Source organism: Lycium barbarum, chromosome 5, assembly GCF_019175385.1.
Source record: "Lycium barbarum isolate Lr01 chromosome 5, ASM1917538v2, whole genome shotgun sequence".
In the NCBI taxonomy this organism is placed as follows: Eukaryota; Viridiplantae; Streptophyta; class Magnoliopsida; order Solanales; family Solanaceae; genus Lycium; species Lycium barbarum.
In genome coordinates, this window is record NC_083341.1 from 136739646 (window position 1) to 136756563 (window position 16918).

A 16918-nucleotide genomic window follows, 5' to 3' on the forward strand; every position below is an offset into this window, starting at 1 on the left:
GATACGTTTTTACCATAGGTGGAGGAGCAGTGTCTTGGAAGTCATCCAAACAGACATGTATCGCCCGCTCTACAATGGAATCTGAGTTCATAGCTTTAGACAAAGCCGGTGAAGAAGCTGAATGGCTCCGGAATTTCTTAGAAGATATTCCATTTTGGCCCAAACCGTTGGCTCCTATATGCATACATTGCGATAGCCAAGCGGCAATAGGAAGAGTCGGGAGCGTTATGTACAACGGAAAGTCTCGTCACATACGACGAAGACATAATACCATTAGACAACTACTCTCTAGTGGAATTATCACAATTGACTATGTTAAGTTAAGAGATAATGTGTCGGATCGACTAACTAAAGGCCTAACTAGAGAGGTGGTTAAAGATAATCGAGGGGAACGGGACTATGGGCGAGGACAAGTCATCGCGGCGGTAACTCTACCTAGAAGACTGGAGATCCCAAGATCTAGGTTCAAAGAGATCAAACAAATTCATTGATGATGGTTCAACATTGTCACAATAACTTTTTGGTCCATTCTCATGATGAGACAAAGTTCAGTACCTAGATAAAGCATTACGACTTTTTAATGGTTTCTAAGTTTGATACGGGGTATATCAAATAGTGTGTCTACGGGATGGCACATTTAGGAATCACCTATGTAAGTGTGAAGTGTAAGCCGCTTCAAGGAAAATTCTGTAAGGCCAATTCTCTACGCACTTATGAACCAGGCAGTGTTCATGGCTGAAACGAACAAAACAATGAGAACCAAAGACGGTTAAAGGGTTAATTGTGTGACATGTGGTTGTCTAGGTATACACCAAAGCTCGACGGTTCAAAGATATCAAATCTACAGATTGACCGAGTATATCCGACATATGTTCACTACGGAAAGTTCAAAGAGAAATCTACTTATCCAGATGCGATTAATCCTTGCTTACGAATCACACAGTTTTTTGTCATGCATGTTTTTCATCATATAGCCATTCCCCATTCATGTGGGGGATTATTAAAGCTAGTTAATGATTGAAGCTAGCTAAGTTGGTGTGAATGAGAAATGGAAGGAAAAAGACAATGGAAGGAAAATGAAGTTCAAAGTAAAGTTCATTTGAAAAGGAGCTTTGTACCACATTGGTGGTAGAAAGAGAAAGTTATGTGCTTATATTAGAAAGCACTTCCTCTAGCTCTTAAAGGGTTGAGAAGAGGGACTCGCCTCGCGCCGTCGTCGTCGCTCGGCTTCAGCTTCGGCTTCGGATTTGGTCAAATGATCTGATTGATAATCTTTTTGGACCAAATTTATTTAATTTCAATCTTCATTTTCTGAAATTATTGTATTTCCGCCGAAAAATATTAATTGGTAATTAATTAAATTTCGCGGAATAAATTAAAACTCCCAACGTTCTATTTTTTTTCTCTGAAAAGGCAAGGGCCTTTCCAAACAGTCACCAACCTGCCGATTCTGAACAGGCACTTTCGAGGCTATATAAACTGAGGCAATGCCTCATTTTTCGATCACTGAAATTTTTTTCCTACATTGCAAATTCTGCATTCTTTTTTCCAGAAATAAAACTATCGAGTCTTACTGTGTTTCGTTGCCAAATTTGAGTTCGTCGAAGTCGTAGGCGTTTGACGTACCGCCACTCCTGCGACAGGTATATCCATTTTATCCTGGGAGGAAGTAATCCATAACCTCGGGTACAGTGAGGGGATTAAATTCCTTAAGGACACACAGTGAATTCTGTGGTCTCGGATATTTTCTTACTTTCTGCATTATTTTTCCAGTTTCTGGTTTTCTGCGTTTTTTACAGTTTCTGGTTTTTTTTCCATTTCCAGTTGTTGGTTTCTGTTTTCTGATTTTGAACACAGGCATACTAACAGAAAATGACTTTTTCGTGAATTATTTGTTTACGTGAAAAATGACTTATGTGATGTCAAACACATATATATATCTATTGCGTCTTCTCCCATTTAAGTACAAAATTAAAAGATAAAACAATGTCAGCAAAAACTGGAGAAAAAAAAAAGATTATGGAAATGACTTCCGTCGCATTTATTATTGTGTCTCCTTCCATTTAATATATGGCATTAAAAGAGAAAACAATGATGAGAAAAACAAACATGAAACCGATCAGTCACACTAGAAAATAACTATTTTTTCGTGAATTTTCTTCCCGTCATATCAAACACAGATTTATCTGTTGTGTCTTCTTAAATTTATTACGGAATTAAAAGATAAAAGTTGGAAAAAATGAACATTAAACTGGATAAGTCTGATGTGGAAACCTCACCCTGTATATGTATATAGCTGTAAATCTTACTACTTGTAGAAGAAAATCCTCGCACGGATTTTTGTAAATCTATTATAGACATGCATGTCAAGTGTCACGGCTTTGATAATGACTACTTTATTGTTCTAACTTCTAGCATTCTCACATGCACTTTCTCTATAATGTTTACTCTCTTAAATTCATAGTCAAAGTGAAATATGGATGTGGGAACATGCTATGCTTATGAACAAAGTCAAAAAATTGGACAAATTAGTTCGATTACAAATGTCATCATGAATAGAGATAATGGGATAAGATTAAAGACCCATTCAATTGAGAGAAATATAAAACATTTCCTCCAAAAAGCATTACTCAGAGTGATAAATTCACCTGATAATTGTGAAAAAGGTAGATTACTCTACTCCCATGTAAACATATTTTAGATGATAATATACAAGGCAGGAATTGTGAAATAAATTGTGAAAGGTGATTAATTAGGGTAGAAATACATGTATAGCGTATTAAATAACTAAGTGATGAATCTCTGACGCAAAGAAACATATCATTCAAAGGTGGCTCCAAGATTTTAAGATTTTAGGTTATATACATGTTCTAAGGCATAAACTTAATGAGTTTGGGATTAAATTATTTATACATTTACGTAAACAAATTTAACACAAATACATAGTATGGGTCAAACCTAATTCTGCCTAACTAATTACATAAATCTAAGTATCTAACACCCCCCCCCCCCCCCCCGGAACATATTATTCACTTATAGGTTTGGTGCATGAATCGGGTGCGGTAAGTACTAGGCTTTGTGCATCATGTATGGATTTAAACTGCTCTCTTTAAGTTTTAAAATAAACTTCCCATAATGAATATTGAACAGAAACTACAAAGAAGTTAAACATAAATTAATCACGACAATTAAAAATTTGTTAATATACTTAAAATGATAGGAAAAACCATTTACTGGCTTATCCGTATAGTAACAATGTCATACTTTTTGAAACAGATGAATATCTTTTCTTCGAACAATAATATCAGGAAAATGTGTTTAAATGCTTAAAATAATAATATGATATTTATAGCTTCATGAATTTTCCCTAGAAATATCTGTAGAATGTAAGAACAACTACAACTCAGACAGCAGTATCTTACTACAAAGTTATAGGCCAACGAACCCCTGAAAAGTGCAATTGACAAGTTAACATCATGATTTTTTTTATATATATAAAAATCCAATAACTCATGTTACATTAATGGGCCTAGTTACCCACGCTGGAAACGAGCCAGACAAAGTGGGCCCACTTGGGAAAATCCTAGAAAAATATGGTCCCTCTTGGGAGTTGGGACCATGATCTGTGTATTGTAATTTGTATTCTTATGATGCACATGATGGGCTTTATATAAGTTGCAATCTGTATGACTCATTGCGTAGATTGTCCTTCATTTGGGATGGTCTTTAATTTTTGTCCTTCAATTTGGTGGTCTTTAAGTTTTGTCTTTCGCCTAATACCTCGAGGTTGTAAGTTCGAATCCCAGCTCAGTAAAAAAATCGCAAGACAGAGTTTACAGCGAAATTTTGCTTGAAGGCAAAATTTAAAGACCACCAATTTGAGGCACAAAAACTAAAGACCACCCCAGCGAAGGCCAATCCTGCAAATTGCGCTGACTCAAAATACATATAATACCCATATCTTGGAAGTCAGTTAATTCCATTAAGCCCACATGGTTTTTGGATCGAAGCCCAAAGTACATTCTCTTATTCTCATCCTACAACTGAAGACCCATTGGACCACATTAGAAGACTTGCCACCTCACTTGTCATTTTTACCCATGTATAAAAATAAAAATAAATTCTATTTTAAACAATTTTTCAAATGCTAATATAAACGACTATGATATTCAATTTTACAAAAAATGGTTATCGTGGAATTTTGTAAGCACTCCTTTATCCTTAGGCAAAGAGTTCGAAAATCAAATATCTCGGGCTTCGAGTTCTGGGTATGGAATCTCATTGGTTAGAGAACACTTTACTCCATGTGAGAATTCTGACGTAAAATCCAATTTACCTGGGCCCAATGAGGGTACTAAACACCAGATGCTCTTCATTCCCCAATGCGTGACTTCTCAACGCGAATACGAATCTAATTGAGCCCTAATATGTGTACCAAACACCAGGTGAAAAATATAAAAATAATTCAATTATTGTTCGTAGTGTTTATCGCACGCGTGCTGGGTTTTAATAAAATTCCTCCTTGTTTATATCTTAACTTTTATGCAATCATATTTCTCAATATTATTTTGTTTACGGAAGGAACACATTAATGTAGACCAAATTGATAATGCGTATATTGTGAAATGAGAAGCTATAAGTTCTTCGTGCAATTGTTTCCGATAAAATTATTTTCTGGTAATGGTCTTGACGGTATATCAAACGATCTCTCTATAACATACTCTAAACCCTAGTTTGATGCGGTTGAGAAGAAAACCTAGAAATTACTGAGAATTTCGTCTCTCCTATATCTCTAATCTCCCACATCTCTACGTCGTATACAGATGATATACAAGATAAATTATAGTAACAGTAATTATTGAAATTATTGTATCCACCTTAGTGGACTTTTAAAGCAGCCTTATGAATGAACTTTTATTTTTAACCATTACAGAATTGTCTGAAAAAACTTCCACATATGGACGCTAATTGCATAGACTATGATATTCTTATATGAGGTAACTTTTTTATCTTGTAAGGAACATTGCGGACGTAAATAATTGCTAGGTAAATCATACCAAAATATCTAAAACTTAGGGGAACAAGAAATAATTGAGGGGATAGAGACCTTACACAATCGGGACCATGGGTTCCCTACATGAGTTGTTGAATTTGCTTTTTTCCCATTGTTGACTTTTGCAAGGATTTATTTTCTTTTTTATTTCCCTTATTTTTTGTATGGTTTTGATTATGTAGCTTTGGCAAAAAAGTAAAATTTGGAAGGGTTCTACGATATATTATGTATGTTCAAAAATTACTAGATGCTGACTTTACTTTCATATTTCTTCATGTAATCTTATCTTTGGTAGGCTATTTTTTTTTTATATTATTATTATTATTATTAATAATAATAATAATAATAATAATAATAATATTTCTGTGACATTCCAAAGGAATTCGTGTAATTATTATTGTCAATATTGTTATTAATCCCTTCTTCATTTTTATCTTTCCTTTTTGCTGGTCCATTTTATGTCCCGGGAGCTCCTTCACACTATCATGCTCCAGTGTTTTAGATGTTTTTGTCTTCCTTTCTACCTCATACAATTTAGATGAAAACTTGATAGTTCAAAAACATCAGACAGTTTAGGTGATGCTTCAGACAAAAGTATTTGAAATTTGATTTTGGCAGGTAAAACTTCAGTCGTTAGAGGCGGATCCTAAATTTAAAATTTATGATTCATACAATAATTTCAAATCAATTTATAATGATAACTAGGCGTCCAATTAAATACATATTAATATTTAATAATTTTTTAATAAATACACATGATATAAACAAAAGCTACGGGTTCCCAAAACCCATAACTAAAAACTTTGAATTCGCCATTGCCTGTTGCATATGTTCGAACTTCGGACAAATATATCTAAAGTTTGGTTGTACAAGTAATATGCAAAATTTTTAGATAAGACTTCTAATTTCGGATGCGAATTTTTACAACTTTCACCGAGTATGTTGGGAGTTAATTCTAAACTTGCTAAATTTATAAAATACACTACGTCTATGTCTTAAATAAGGACCCACAATTAGCAGGAATGCTCTTATTTTGGGGTGGTCTTTAATTTTTGCCCATTAAATTGGTGGTTTTTAATTTTTGTCCTTCACTAGAACCCTTGGTTTCGGGCTCGAAATCTCGCTCAGTAAAAAATTAAAAAAAAAATCGCAAGGTAGAGTTTGGATTCGTAAGACAGAATTTTGCTACCTTCAAGGTAGTGTTTTGCCTTTAGGCATGCCAAAACTCTGCCTTAAGGCCTAACTTTGCTATAAAATTCTACCTTGTGAAATTATCTTTTTTTTTTTTTTAACTGAGTGGGAGTTCGAATCCCAAACCTCATAGTATTAGGCGAAATGGTCAACAATTAAAGACGACCATTTTGAGGGACCAAAAATTAAAGACCAGTGCATTTTGAAGGACATCCGCACAAAAGATTGCCAAAAATGGCTATCCATGAATTTGCCCCAATAATTACTCATTTGGCCCACTAACAAAGCCCAAAGTTGAAGAGGCTTTTTTGTGTTGTCATTTATAGCCCATAGTTGCGTTTTAGCAGATGTATCCACTCCACATCGTCGAAGCAGCTCTATCTCTCTCAGGTACTTTTAAGAACCCTTTTTTCTCTGTCAATTACAAATTCTGTATTACTTTTTTAATTGAAATCTCATTCTATTTTTATAATTAATAAGAATATAATTTCTTAGTTTTTGTAGCTGTGAAGATGAATTTAAGGAATTATATAATTAAGCTTTTCTTTTGTATCGAAGAGCTCATGAACACGACAAAAAAAGTATTTAAGATATTTACAAATTTATGTATTTTGAATTTCTTTTTTGTTTTACGTGTGGCTATTGAAACCAACATGTTCAATTAATTGAGTGTTAAACTTGGATTGCAATTTTAGGTTTTGGTTACAGAATTAGCAAATAAAGTGTAGGATTTAATGAAGAAAGGCGCAAAGGGAGAAAAAATATATATAACTATATATATATGTGTAGTCCAAGACTGATAATTATAAGCATGAATAACAAATACACGGACAAAAAACTAAATTTCTTATTACGGTAAAGTGAAATATCAATTGTTTAGTGTCGCCTCTTCAGGATTATGTTCATTAGCAAGGAAACGTATGTCTTAGAACCTTAATAACGTCACTGAAGCGCCTGCTAAGCGAGGCAAAGCACTTAACATGTTTTGCGCCTCGCTTCAGGGCAACCGCACCTTTGACAATAAGCGTAGGAAAGTTCTCTTATTAGCTCATTCCTTGGTTGGAATGACTATTTATTGAGTGTAACTCATGGTAATTACATGTTTGGATTTGGAAAAAATTCTACTCTGAAAAGCGACAAATAGAGTTAAATTTAGTGTTCAGAGACGTATCACATACAAAATTGTTGTCTAGGGTTTTGGATGCATGTAATTCCCACTGATTAGCGAGTAAGTATACTAGTTAAGGTTCTATCCAAATCTTCAAGTATCAGAATATAATGAATTCAGCTCTCTTTTTCTAGTTCATAAATTTTTTACTTCTATTTGAGGTAGAAATAGCGGTAAGGTTCATCAGAATATAAAAGCTTCAACTCTCTCTCTGCATGTGCACGTGCCAGAGCTAGCGAGAAAGAAAAATAGTATAGTGAACAGTGGTGGATTTTAATTGATGAATATTTGATACTAGAAACGAGGGACTCTAGGTAGCAGTTCAGTGACTTCTCTCTAATTAATTAATTATAAGACGTCTATAGTGTTTTCTCCGAATGGCTGTAATGTTGATCGTTGCCTTGCCTCTTGAGCAAAGGTCAATGTTCATGTGGCGAAGTCTATAATTAGTTCTTAAAGTTTGGCTTCCAATTTTATCATATACATGACTTATATTTGGTTGCATGGTTCCAGAATATGCTTTCTAGATATATCAGCCCATCCCAGGTGTTGCATAGTACCAAAGTATACTTTCTAGATATATGAGCCAATTCCGAGTGTTGAGTTTACACTTTAGTAACTGATTGAGCTATGTTTGCCATTTTTTTTTTTTTGAGAAGGTATTTTAAACCTATTCCTTCTATGTGCACTATTTCAGTTTGCATAACGCTATTTCTTTTTGGGTCATTGTACACCATTGTCTAGACAATGGTTTTCTTTAGCATGTTTCAATGCTTGATTAATAGTGTTTTTAGGATAGTTTCTAACTCCAAAGGTTTTATTCTAAAAAAGGTCCATGAATACAACCAGAACGACTACAACTCAATTTCAAGTAGTTGGGATATATGGATCATTTCTATCCGTTTGGTTCATATGAACACAGTTTATTCCTTTATCAATAATTCAGGTTTTCTAACACTAGAAGTTCTCTAAATTTTCTATTGACAGACAAATGTCTAACTAGATAAAAAATATTCCTAGTAAGCATTAGGCCTACTAAAAGTTACTAAGATCACTCAGCTTTAATCTCTACTAATTGGTATGGATCTTTTTTAGTCCATTGATTTATTTCTCGCTGAATTCTCTGTCAATTTTTTGAGTTTGTATCTTTGTAGGTGTTCCAAAACAAATTGTGTTCATTTGATTTTAATTTTATCTCGTCCCTTTTAACCCCTTTAATCATTATGGTTCTCACTTACTGACCGTTACCATCAAAGGTCGACAGGGGAAACAGCTATCGATCTCAAGCAATCTACTCTTGGTTTTTCTTCTCTGTTTGCTAGTTGTACCTTCTTTCGTATATGTTCAATTCTGATATTGCATGACTGCTTATCCATCTTAACATCTGTATATGTGTCACACTTGTGTTGTGGATACGCTAGACCTTGAAGGTTCCATGTTCATTACTATATAACATTGTTGGTCTTACAACCGTTCTATAGAACTTGCCAATCAATTAGATAACCATTTTCTATCCCGTAACATTCCTGTAGTACGTCTCCATTTCAACAATATTTGTTTTATTAATATTTTACATCTTTATCTTTGATGCTATCTATTTAACATCCTGTAGTACGTCTCCATTTCAACAATATTTGTTTTATTAATGTTTTACATCTTTATCTTTGATGCTATCTATTCTCCTGGAACTTTGCATCTATATATTTGAATTGACTGCATTAAGAGCCCGTTTGGATTGGCTTATAAGTTGCTTATAAGCTGTTTTCAGCTTTTTTGAGTGTTTGGCTGGCCAGCTTAAAGTCATTTTGTGCTTAAAATAAGCTCAAAAAAATAATTGGGCCCATTTGACTTAGCTTATCTAAAGCAGCTTATAAGCTGTTTTCAGCTTATAAGCCCAAAAAAATAAGTTAGACTACCCCAACTTATTTTTTTTTAGCTTATAAGCTGCAAACAACTTATAGGCATAAGCCCATCCAAACAGGCTCTAAGGCACTTCAATTCGTCTAATCTCTCCTCAATCTCGATCTTCTTATGCTGGTTAGACTTGCAGTATTTATATTTTGTTTGACATCTATTTATCAGAAAACCATTATTTATTCATTGGCCAATATGGCCTCTGTTGTAGATTTACTAGGCATAAATCTAAATGGGTTTTATGTCATCTTGTAGGGGTCCTAATTGGCTAAGTCTATGCTTTGTCACTCTTCTGGGCGTCTTTTTCTTGTCAATTTTTTAATTGGATGTGCTGAACTTTATTTATTTTCTTTATTGATTCTTCATAGTTATGGCTGGTAGAAATCGTATGCCCCGTCAACCTGATAACTTTCGAGGATTCCGTGATGGGCCACCACCACGGGTTATTATGCAGCGAGGACCGGGACCCCTCCCTCCCCACCCATCAGCCCTTGAAGAGGAACTAGAACTCCAGCATAGGGACTTGCAGAGATTTCTTGCTGAAAACAGACACGTGATTGATGAGAATGTGATGCTTGAAAGGGAATTATCTGCTGTAAAAGATGAAATGCATAGATTAAGTCAGGTGATTCCCAAAATGCGTGCTGATAATGAGGCACAAGTAAGAGAGTACATTGACAGAGGAATGAAGTTAGAGGCTGATCTTCGATCTACTGAGCCTTTAAGGTCAGAGGTAATCCAATTGAGAGCTGAAGCTCAGAAGCTAAGCACTTTACAGAAAGAATTATCTGCCCAAGTTCAAACTCTTACGAAGGATACTAATCGACTACAAACTGAAAATAAGCAACTATCAACTATGAAGACTGATATTGATGGAATGCACAAAGAATTGGCGGAAGCGAGGTATGGAATTAAAACTTTTTCCCTTAAGAAAAGATGACTAAACATGCAATACTTTGTTATTATGGTCCTCTGGTGTCAAGGCCCTCACTTTTTACAATTAGGGGTGTCAAATGTGGAGTTGGGTTGGATTACCCTCCCAAAAGTTACTTGGGCTGGAAAAAAAAAAGAAAATAAACAAAAAGCGGGTCATAACCCAACTCGCCCAATGCTTACTAAGCTTTAATTTCTTTGTTTTGTTTGTTTATAGTTTTGTAAGTACCTAATAAAACTCTTTTTACTTTATTATGGTTATTGTACATAGCATATCTATAAGAAAAACGTATTTTTGAAAATATTTTGACAAGGTTTCTATGAGTCAATTCGGGCTACATATCAGCCCAATTTTTAGATGGACTGAAATGAGTTGGGCTAAAATGGGCGGGTCATTAACCTGCCGAACTTGAACTGGTTGGGCAGGCCATGCTTTCATGGGTTAATTTTGCCAACCCTCTTTACAATTAAGAACATATGTGATGGGTAACTTGTCATAACTTCTCTTTTTGACCATTCAATTTGATGCTGATATTGTAGGAGACAATTTGAATATGAGAAGAAAGCAAATACAGAACTGGTGGAGCAAAATCAAAATATGGAGAAGAATCTGATTTCAATGGCTCGTGAAATAGAAAAGCTGCGGGCTGAGAAAGTTGGACGAGGCCTTGGTAAGTTCTCTATCTCCTTTCTTATCTACTTCTCTGATGTAAACTTTCCCCCTGTGGAAACAACTTAGTTTCATGTTTTCTCTATTTCGTTTAGGTGCGGGAGCTTATGGCATGATGAATGGAAGCCCTGAGATGAGATATCCTGGTGGAGCATATGGTGAGCCGTACGGTGGCAGTGGTTGGGGCTCCTATGACAATCGTGGTCCTCCCAGACGTTGAATCCTATATATAATGTGACAACACTTGAAGAGAAATGTAATGTGAGGTTTTCTCCCTATTTAGAAATGTAAGTCAAACCTTTATGAAACAAATACACTTTGAGATCAAGATTTTCCAATCGGACCGTTGGCCTAAGAACAAATCTTTGATAACATATTAAGAATGTAGTTGTATCATACGCGATTTGGCATCTTGCTATTCAATTATAAGCTATTGAGTTATTGTGGGAGTGTCGTGGCATTGCCTAGAGATTCATATGCATTTTTCGTAACTGCAGGGATTCTATGAGCTGCATTGGTATATCAGTTCTATACAGTGACACTCTTTCCTTTTTAGTCAGTTTCGAAAAGGATGACACGCTTTTATATTTTTGATGACAATTAACTTTAAACTTCTCATTTTACACCTGATGAAATGATTTATGGCCGAACAAATATATGGCTTGTTTTACATCACAAATTTCAGAAGTTCCCCTTTCGTTCATGAACTCCATGACCAGTTTAACACCTTCAAATATATTGGGACGGAGGGAGTAGTTTTCAAGAGGTAAGGGCAAAGGCTGAAATGGCAAACAGATTTAGCCACAAACAAGAACCAGTTTTTTTCTTCTCTGCTATTGATGATTATATTCTCCTAGAGCTTTACTACTTCAGGGATGTAAACAGGGTACTTATGGATACAATCAGACCAAGGTCCATCACTAGGAGTTTTAATTGTCTTGTTACACTTCCAAACAGCACTGTTACACTTGAATCCACTCCCAAATGCAATCTGCCAAACTCTATCACCTTTCTTCATCCTTCCTTTAGCTTCGGTATAACTCAATTCATACCACAACGATGAAGACGAAGTGTTCCCAAATTGATGCAAAGTCATTCTCGATGCCTCAACGTGTTCTGCAGACAGCTGTAATTTCTTCTGCAATTCGTCGATCACTGCTCTTCCACCAGCATGAATGCAAAAGTGTTCGAATGCTTGTTTGAAGTCTGGAATATATGGTTTGAGTTTGAGGTTAAATACTTTTCGGCCTATACTTGAGAAGAGAAAGAGAAGTTGTTCTGATGGAGGAAGAACAAGTGGTCCCATTGTTGTTATATTAGACTTCAATGCTTCCCCTGCTATGGCCATTAGGTCTTTTGACAAAGAAATTCCTGTTGTCCCTTCCGAGTCTTCGAGTTCAAACACACAACGGTAAGATTTGTCGTCAGCTCCTTTGTGGGTTCTGACGACATGTAGCAGTTTGTATTTGGCTCGCCATTGATCCGCCCACCACTTGTTTGATAAAAGTATGGCGGCGCCACCTATTCTGAACAGACAGTTTGGGAGGAGCATTGATCTATCTTTGCCTCTGTAGTAATTCGGTGTGATGATTTCTGTGCTGACAACCACCGCGATCGATTTGGGGTGAACTTCGAGAAGATCGCGAGCTAAATCAATGGAGATTAGCCCTGCAATTAAGGGTGACAAAATTCGCTGATAAAAACATGTTCCGTCTAATCCGCTTAAGTTTGAACATCACTCCCCACCTCCCAGGGTTTTTTTAGGTACTTAAAAAATTATAACAAAATTAAAACTTAATAAGAATTGAGTGGGTTGGGTTATGTCTAGCTTTTGCTGCGAATTGCCCTTTTTTTGGGGTGGTCTTTAAATTTTGCCCCTCATATTTGAAATCTTTAAATTTTGCCCTTCGGCTAAACCCATGGGTTCCAGGTTCGAACCCCCACACAGTCAAAATTTTAAAAAAAATTCGCAAGGCAGAGTTTAAATTTCGCTATGCCCCCATCGGCATACACTTGTGAAGGAATTACCAAAGTTATGCCGGACCCGACATACTTATGCCTTATGGGCAGACTTGGCATAAGTATGTCGGGTCCGGCATAACTTTGGTAATTGCTTCACAAGTTTATGTCGGGTCCGACATAAAAGTTTGCCCATTAAAAGTATGCCCCCACCGGCATAAACTTGTTAAGGAATTACCAAACTTATGCCGGACCCGGCATACTTATGCCTTATCTGCCCATAAGGCATAAGTATGCCGGGTCCGGCATAAGTTGGGTAATTCCTTAACAAGTTTATGCCGATGGGGGCATACTTTTAATGGGCAAACTTTTATAGTATGCCACATAAGGCGGAATTTTTCCTTAAGGCATAACTAAAAGTTTGCCTTATAAGGCAAAGTCTATACCTTAAGAAAAAGTTCTGTCTTATGGGGCATACTTTTGGTTATGAGGAAAAGTTTTGCCCCATAAGGCATAACTAAACTATGCCTTGAGGAAAAGTTATGCCCCTCCGGCATAACTTTAGTTTTTCTTTAAGGACTTTATGCCGGATCCGGCATACACTCCCCCCAGCCCTGCCTTGCGAAATTATTTTTTTATTTTATGCCTGAGCGGGGGTTCGAACCCAGAACCTCAGGTATCCAAGCGAAGGACAAAATTTAAAGACCACAAATATGAGGGGCAAAATTTAGAGACCACCCCAAAAGAAGGGCAATCCGTGCAAAAAAATGCCAGGTTTTTAGCCAGCCCATGTATTAACTTAGCTCATTTTGACCCACTCAACTCTAGTCCAACCCGTCCATTTGACACCCTTACCTGCACTGCACCCCATTCCAGAGAGATTGAAGCTCTTAATGTTGCTTCTCATTTTGTACTTATTAATCACCATTGCTGATAAAGACGGCGTTGGCGAAAAAAGGCTGCAATTCACTATAAGAATGTCAATGTCTTTAGGTTTTACTCCTGTTTTCTTGAAGAGAGAATCCATGGCTGAAAATATAACCATTTCAGCTTCTTTTCTTGCAGATTCCCTGTTAGGTTCAGGTGGGATATAATGTATCGCTGGTGGCAAACATGTTTCTTCTCCTAAACCGGATCTCTCAAGAATTCTCATTTGGAATTCAACACTCTTTGGTTCTGAACTAAGTATGATTCTTGAATGTTCCATGAACGTTGAAAATGGGACGCGACAGGAGATGGGTGGTTTGTAGCATGCATAATCGATGAGGTAAACCCCTCGGGGCCTTGACATGAAGAATAGGATGGATACGAAGGTGATGAAGAAAGATGAACAAAGTATTTTGATGAGATCAAACTGAAAGGAATTCCAAAAGTTGAAGATTTCATTAGGACCTAATTGAATGGCTTGAACAAGAATCACAGCAATTGTTGGCACCAATAGACATGTCAAGAAGTGGTTAACAAGATTTTGGTATCCAAGTTTTACGTACTTGAGTTTAGCTGAACTGGAAAATTGTGGTGATCTCTGAGGCATATTTGTCTCAAAAATTGAGAAGGTTAGAAAGGAAGTTTTAACACTGATTAGTACATGGAGAGTGAGAGGATTATAGGGGACATTTTAAAGGCTAAAGGATCATAGAAATAAGTTAAAGGCAGATGAGAAGAGATTAAATAAAGGTCATACCTAACTCGAAGCTCACTCTCAAGTCTTGCCTGTTTAGTATCTGAAGTGTTTATGTTCTTAATTAATTATTTGACTGAACAAATATTTTCAAGTTGTTTAGACTAAGTTCTCAAGTCTTGCCTGTTTTAGTATCTGAAGTGTTTATGTTCTTAATTAATTATTTGACTGAACAAATATTATCAAGTTGTTTAGACTAAGTATACTTTCGAAGTATGTAGAAGGCCTTATTTGGAGTACTAGAATGACAAAAGTAAAAAGAGTTTCAATCCATGGCAATCTCAAGCTAAACCTAATTAGCTACATATGCTTCACTTTTTTATTTTAGGTAAGTCTTTCTTATGTACTCCTAATTCTTTTTTGTTTTGTTTCAAAGAGATTGACACTTTTGGATATTTAAAAATTGTCTAATTCTAATATTTTTCTTTTTAGAGATTGAACTACTAGTTAGACAACTGTTTGTTTTGCATGCAGTTACGACGGATTAAGATTAGGAGCAGTGGCGGAGCCACAGTGTGGCAGACGGGTTCGACCGAACCCACAAACTTTTGTTCAAACCTTATATTTGTTTTAAGAAATTTATGTAATATGTATAAATTAGTAATTTAGAACCCGGTAACTTAAAGGGTTTGAATTCGGAACCCCACAAACATCAAATTCTAGCTCCGCCTTTGAATTTAGAAGTGAACACGTAAATAGCTGATGAAACCATAAATCTGATAATGCTTTATGCTTTTAGTATATTTTAATAAAAAAGTTAGTTGATATTCGAGTAGCTTCGAGGTGTATGATTAAAAAGAGGTGATCACCTAACTATAACAACCATATTGGGATCAAATTGGATTAAATTAGATTTAATATTTTTCGGTTACTCAATACGCAATTTGCTTCATTTGTGCAGTCCAAATAAAATTGTGAATTTCAGAAGCCATGCAAATGTAGTAATTTGATCAATACGTTTACCTATGAGAATTACATTTGTGAGATAATAATGCATTCGACTTTGGAGTTAGGTGTACGGAATATACGTTGGCAAAGGTAGTTGATGTTTGTTGGCCACATTTCCAGATATAATGTCACGAAGGTATATACACCTCAAGAAAAAAAAAATTATTCACGCTTAATATTTACACCAAATTACATTAAGTTTTCATAATTAAATAAGAAATTGATGTGTAAATATTACTCATTTCGTTCCACTTTGTGTGACGTGTTTTGACTCAGAACAAGGTTTGAGAGAAAAAGGGCATACTATTGAAATTTGTGACCTTAAATATATCATAACATTTGTATGTATGACTATAATACTTTAGAAATTTATGATCTTAAATATGTCATCACATTTTGTGTTTCTATAAAAACGTATCATTAAGGAAAATCTAGAAAAGTGTTTTCAAATATAAAAAATGTCATATTCTTTATTGATGAAATATTAACGCAATTTTAGTGCCTCATAAACGGGAAGGGAGAGTTCATTAATAAACCGTGGTTAGAATGTAAACATAGTGTCAGATAAACCTTATCGGTTGTGTAAATTAAAGTTTCCGAAAGAATTTATAATGACTCCGTCATTGTCTAAAAGTTTTAGCGGTGGACTCTCAAATTCTTTCACACTTTTTTCAAGTTAATTGTAGACTATGAATGAGGAATATCAGCAAAAGTATCACTCACTAAGTTCAAACTTCATATACGTTTAACCAATTGAACCTTTTCTCATTTCATATTAACAATGTGCAAAAGGAAATCAAAGTGTAGTAAGCCTTTTTTTTTTTAGCTAGAATGTAGGATTTGAATGCAGTTTATGTGAAGATTCGGCTCGTGAACGTAATGATATAAGCCTTAAGTTCATCTTCAATTATGAAGAAATTGCACAGTTTGTCCTTCAAATGGGCTGGTCCTTAACTTTTTCCCTTCAAATGGACGGGTCTATAATTTTTGTCCATAAAAATCAAACTTATGCTTAATCGGACATAAATTCTTTACGAGTGTAGGGCATAACTTGTGGAACATTACGCTGTGAAAATATAAATTTATACCCCGCGAAAAAATTATTTGTCTTAAGGGACAAAAATTAAAGACCAGCACAAAATAGCGACAAAAGTGCAAATGACCCTTCAATTAAGTCCATTTTTTTTTTGCACGGAATGACCTTCAAAGGCGCTGGTCTTTAATTTTTGCCTCTCAAATTGCTGGTCTTTAATTTTTGTCCTCGCTTAAAAAAGTGGCCGAAAATATCCCGAGGTTCTGGATTCGAATTCCCTCTCAATTAAAAAAAAAATTGCCCAAGGCAAGGGTTCGCGATTGCCTTAAAATTCGGACTTGAGGCAATTTTTTTTTCTCTGCTGAAAT

The 16918-nt window shown here is 35.5% G+C and overlaps 2 protein-coding genes across 2 annotated transcripts; one reads left to right on the top strand and one right to left on the bottom strand.

The window, feature by feature from the left end:
• Nucleotides 1–6476: 6476 nt before the first annotated feature.
• Nucleotides 6477–11370, top strand: LOC132641783 (protein FLX-like 3). Its single transcript, XM_060358872.1, has 4 exons — nucleotides 6477–6634; nucleotides 9695–10229; nucleotides 10800–10930; nucleotides 11025–11370. Exons 1-4 carry the CDS (start codon nucleotides 6592–6594, stop codon nucleotides 11147–11149), a joined length of 834 nt encoding a protein of 277 aa, XP_060214855.1. The 5' UTR covers nucleotides 6477–6591; the 3' UTR covers nucleotides 11150–11370.
• Nucleotides 11371–11423: 53 nt separating this feature from the next.
• Nucleotides 11424–14706, bottom strand: LOC132641782 (3-ketoacyl-CoA synthase 6-like). Its single transcript, XM_060358871.1, has 2 exons — nucleotides 13744–14706; nucleotides 11424–12597 (listed from the first exon to the last, which is right to left on the bottom strand). The coding sequence occupies exons 1-2, from the start codon at nucleotides 14420–14422 to the stop codon at nucleotides 11783–11785; spliced, it is 1494 nt and encodes a 497-aa protein (XP_060214854.1). The 5' UTR covers nucleotides 14423–14706; the 3' UTR covers nucleotides 11424–11782.
• Between the last annotated feature and the right edge of the window lie 2212 nt (nucleotides 14707–16918).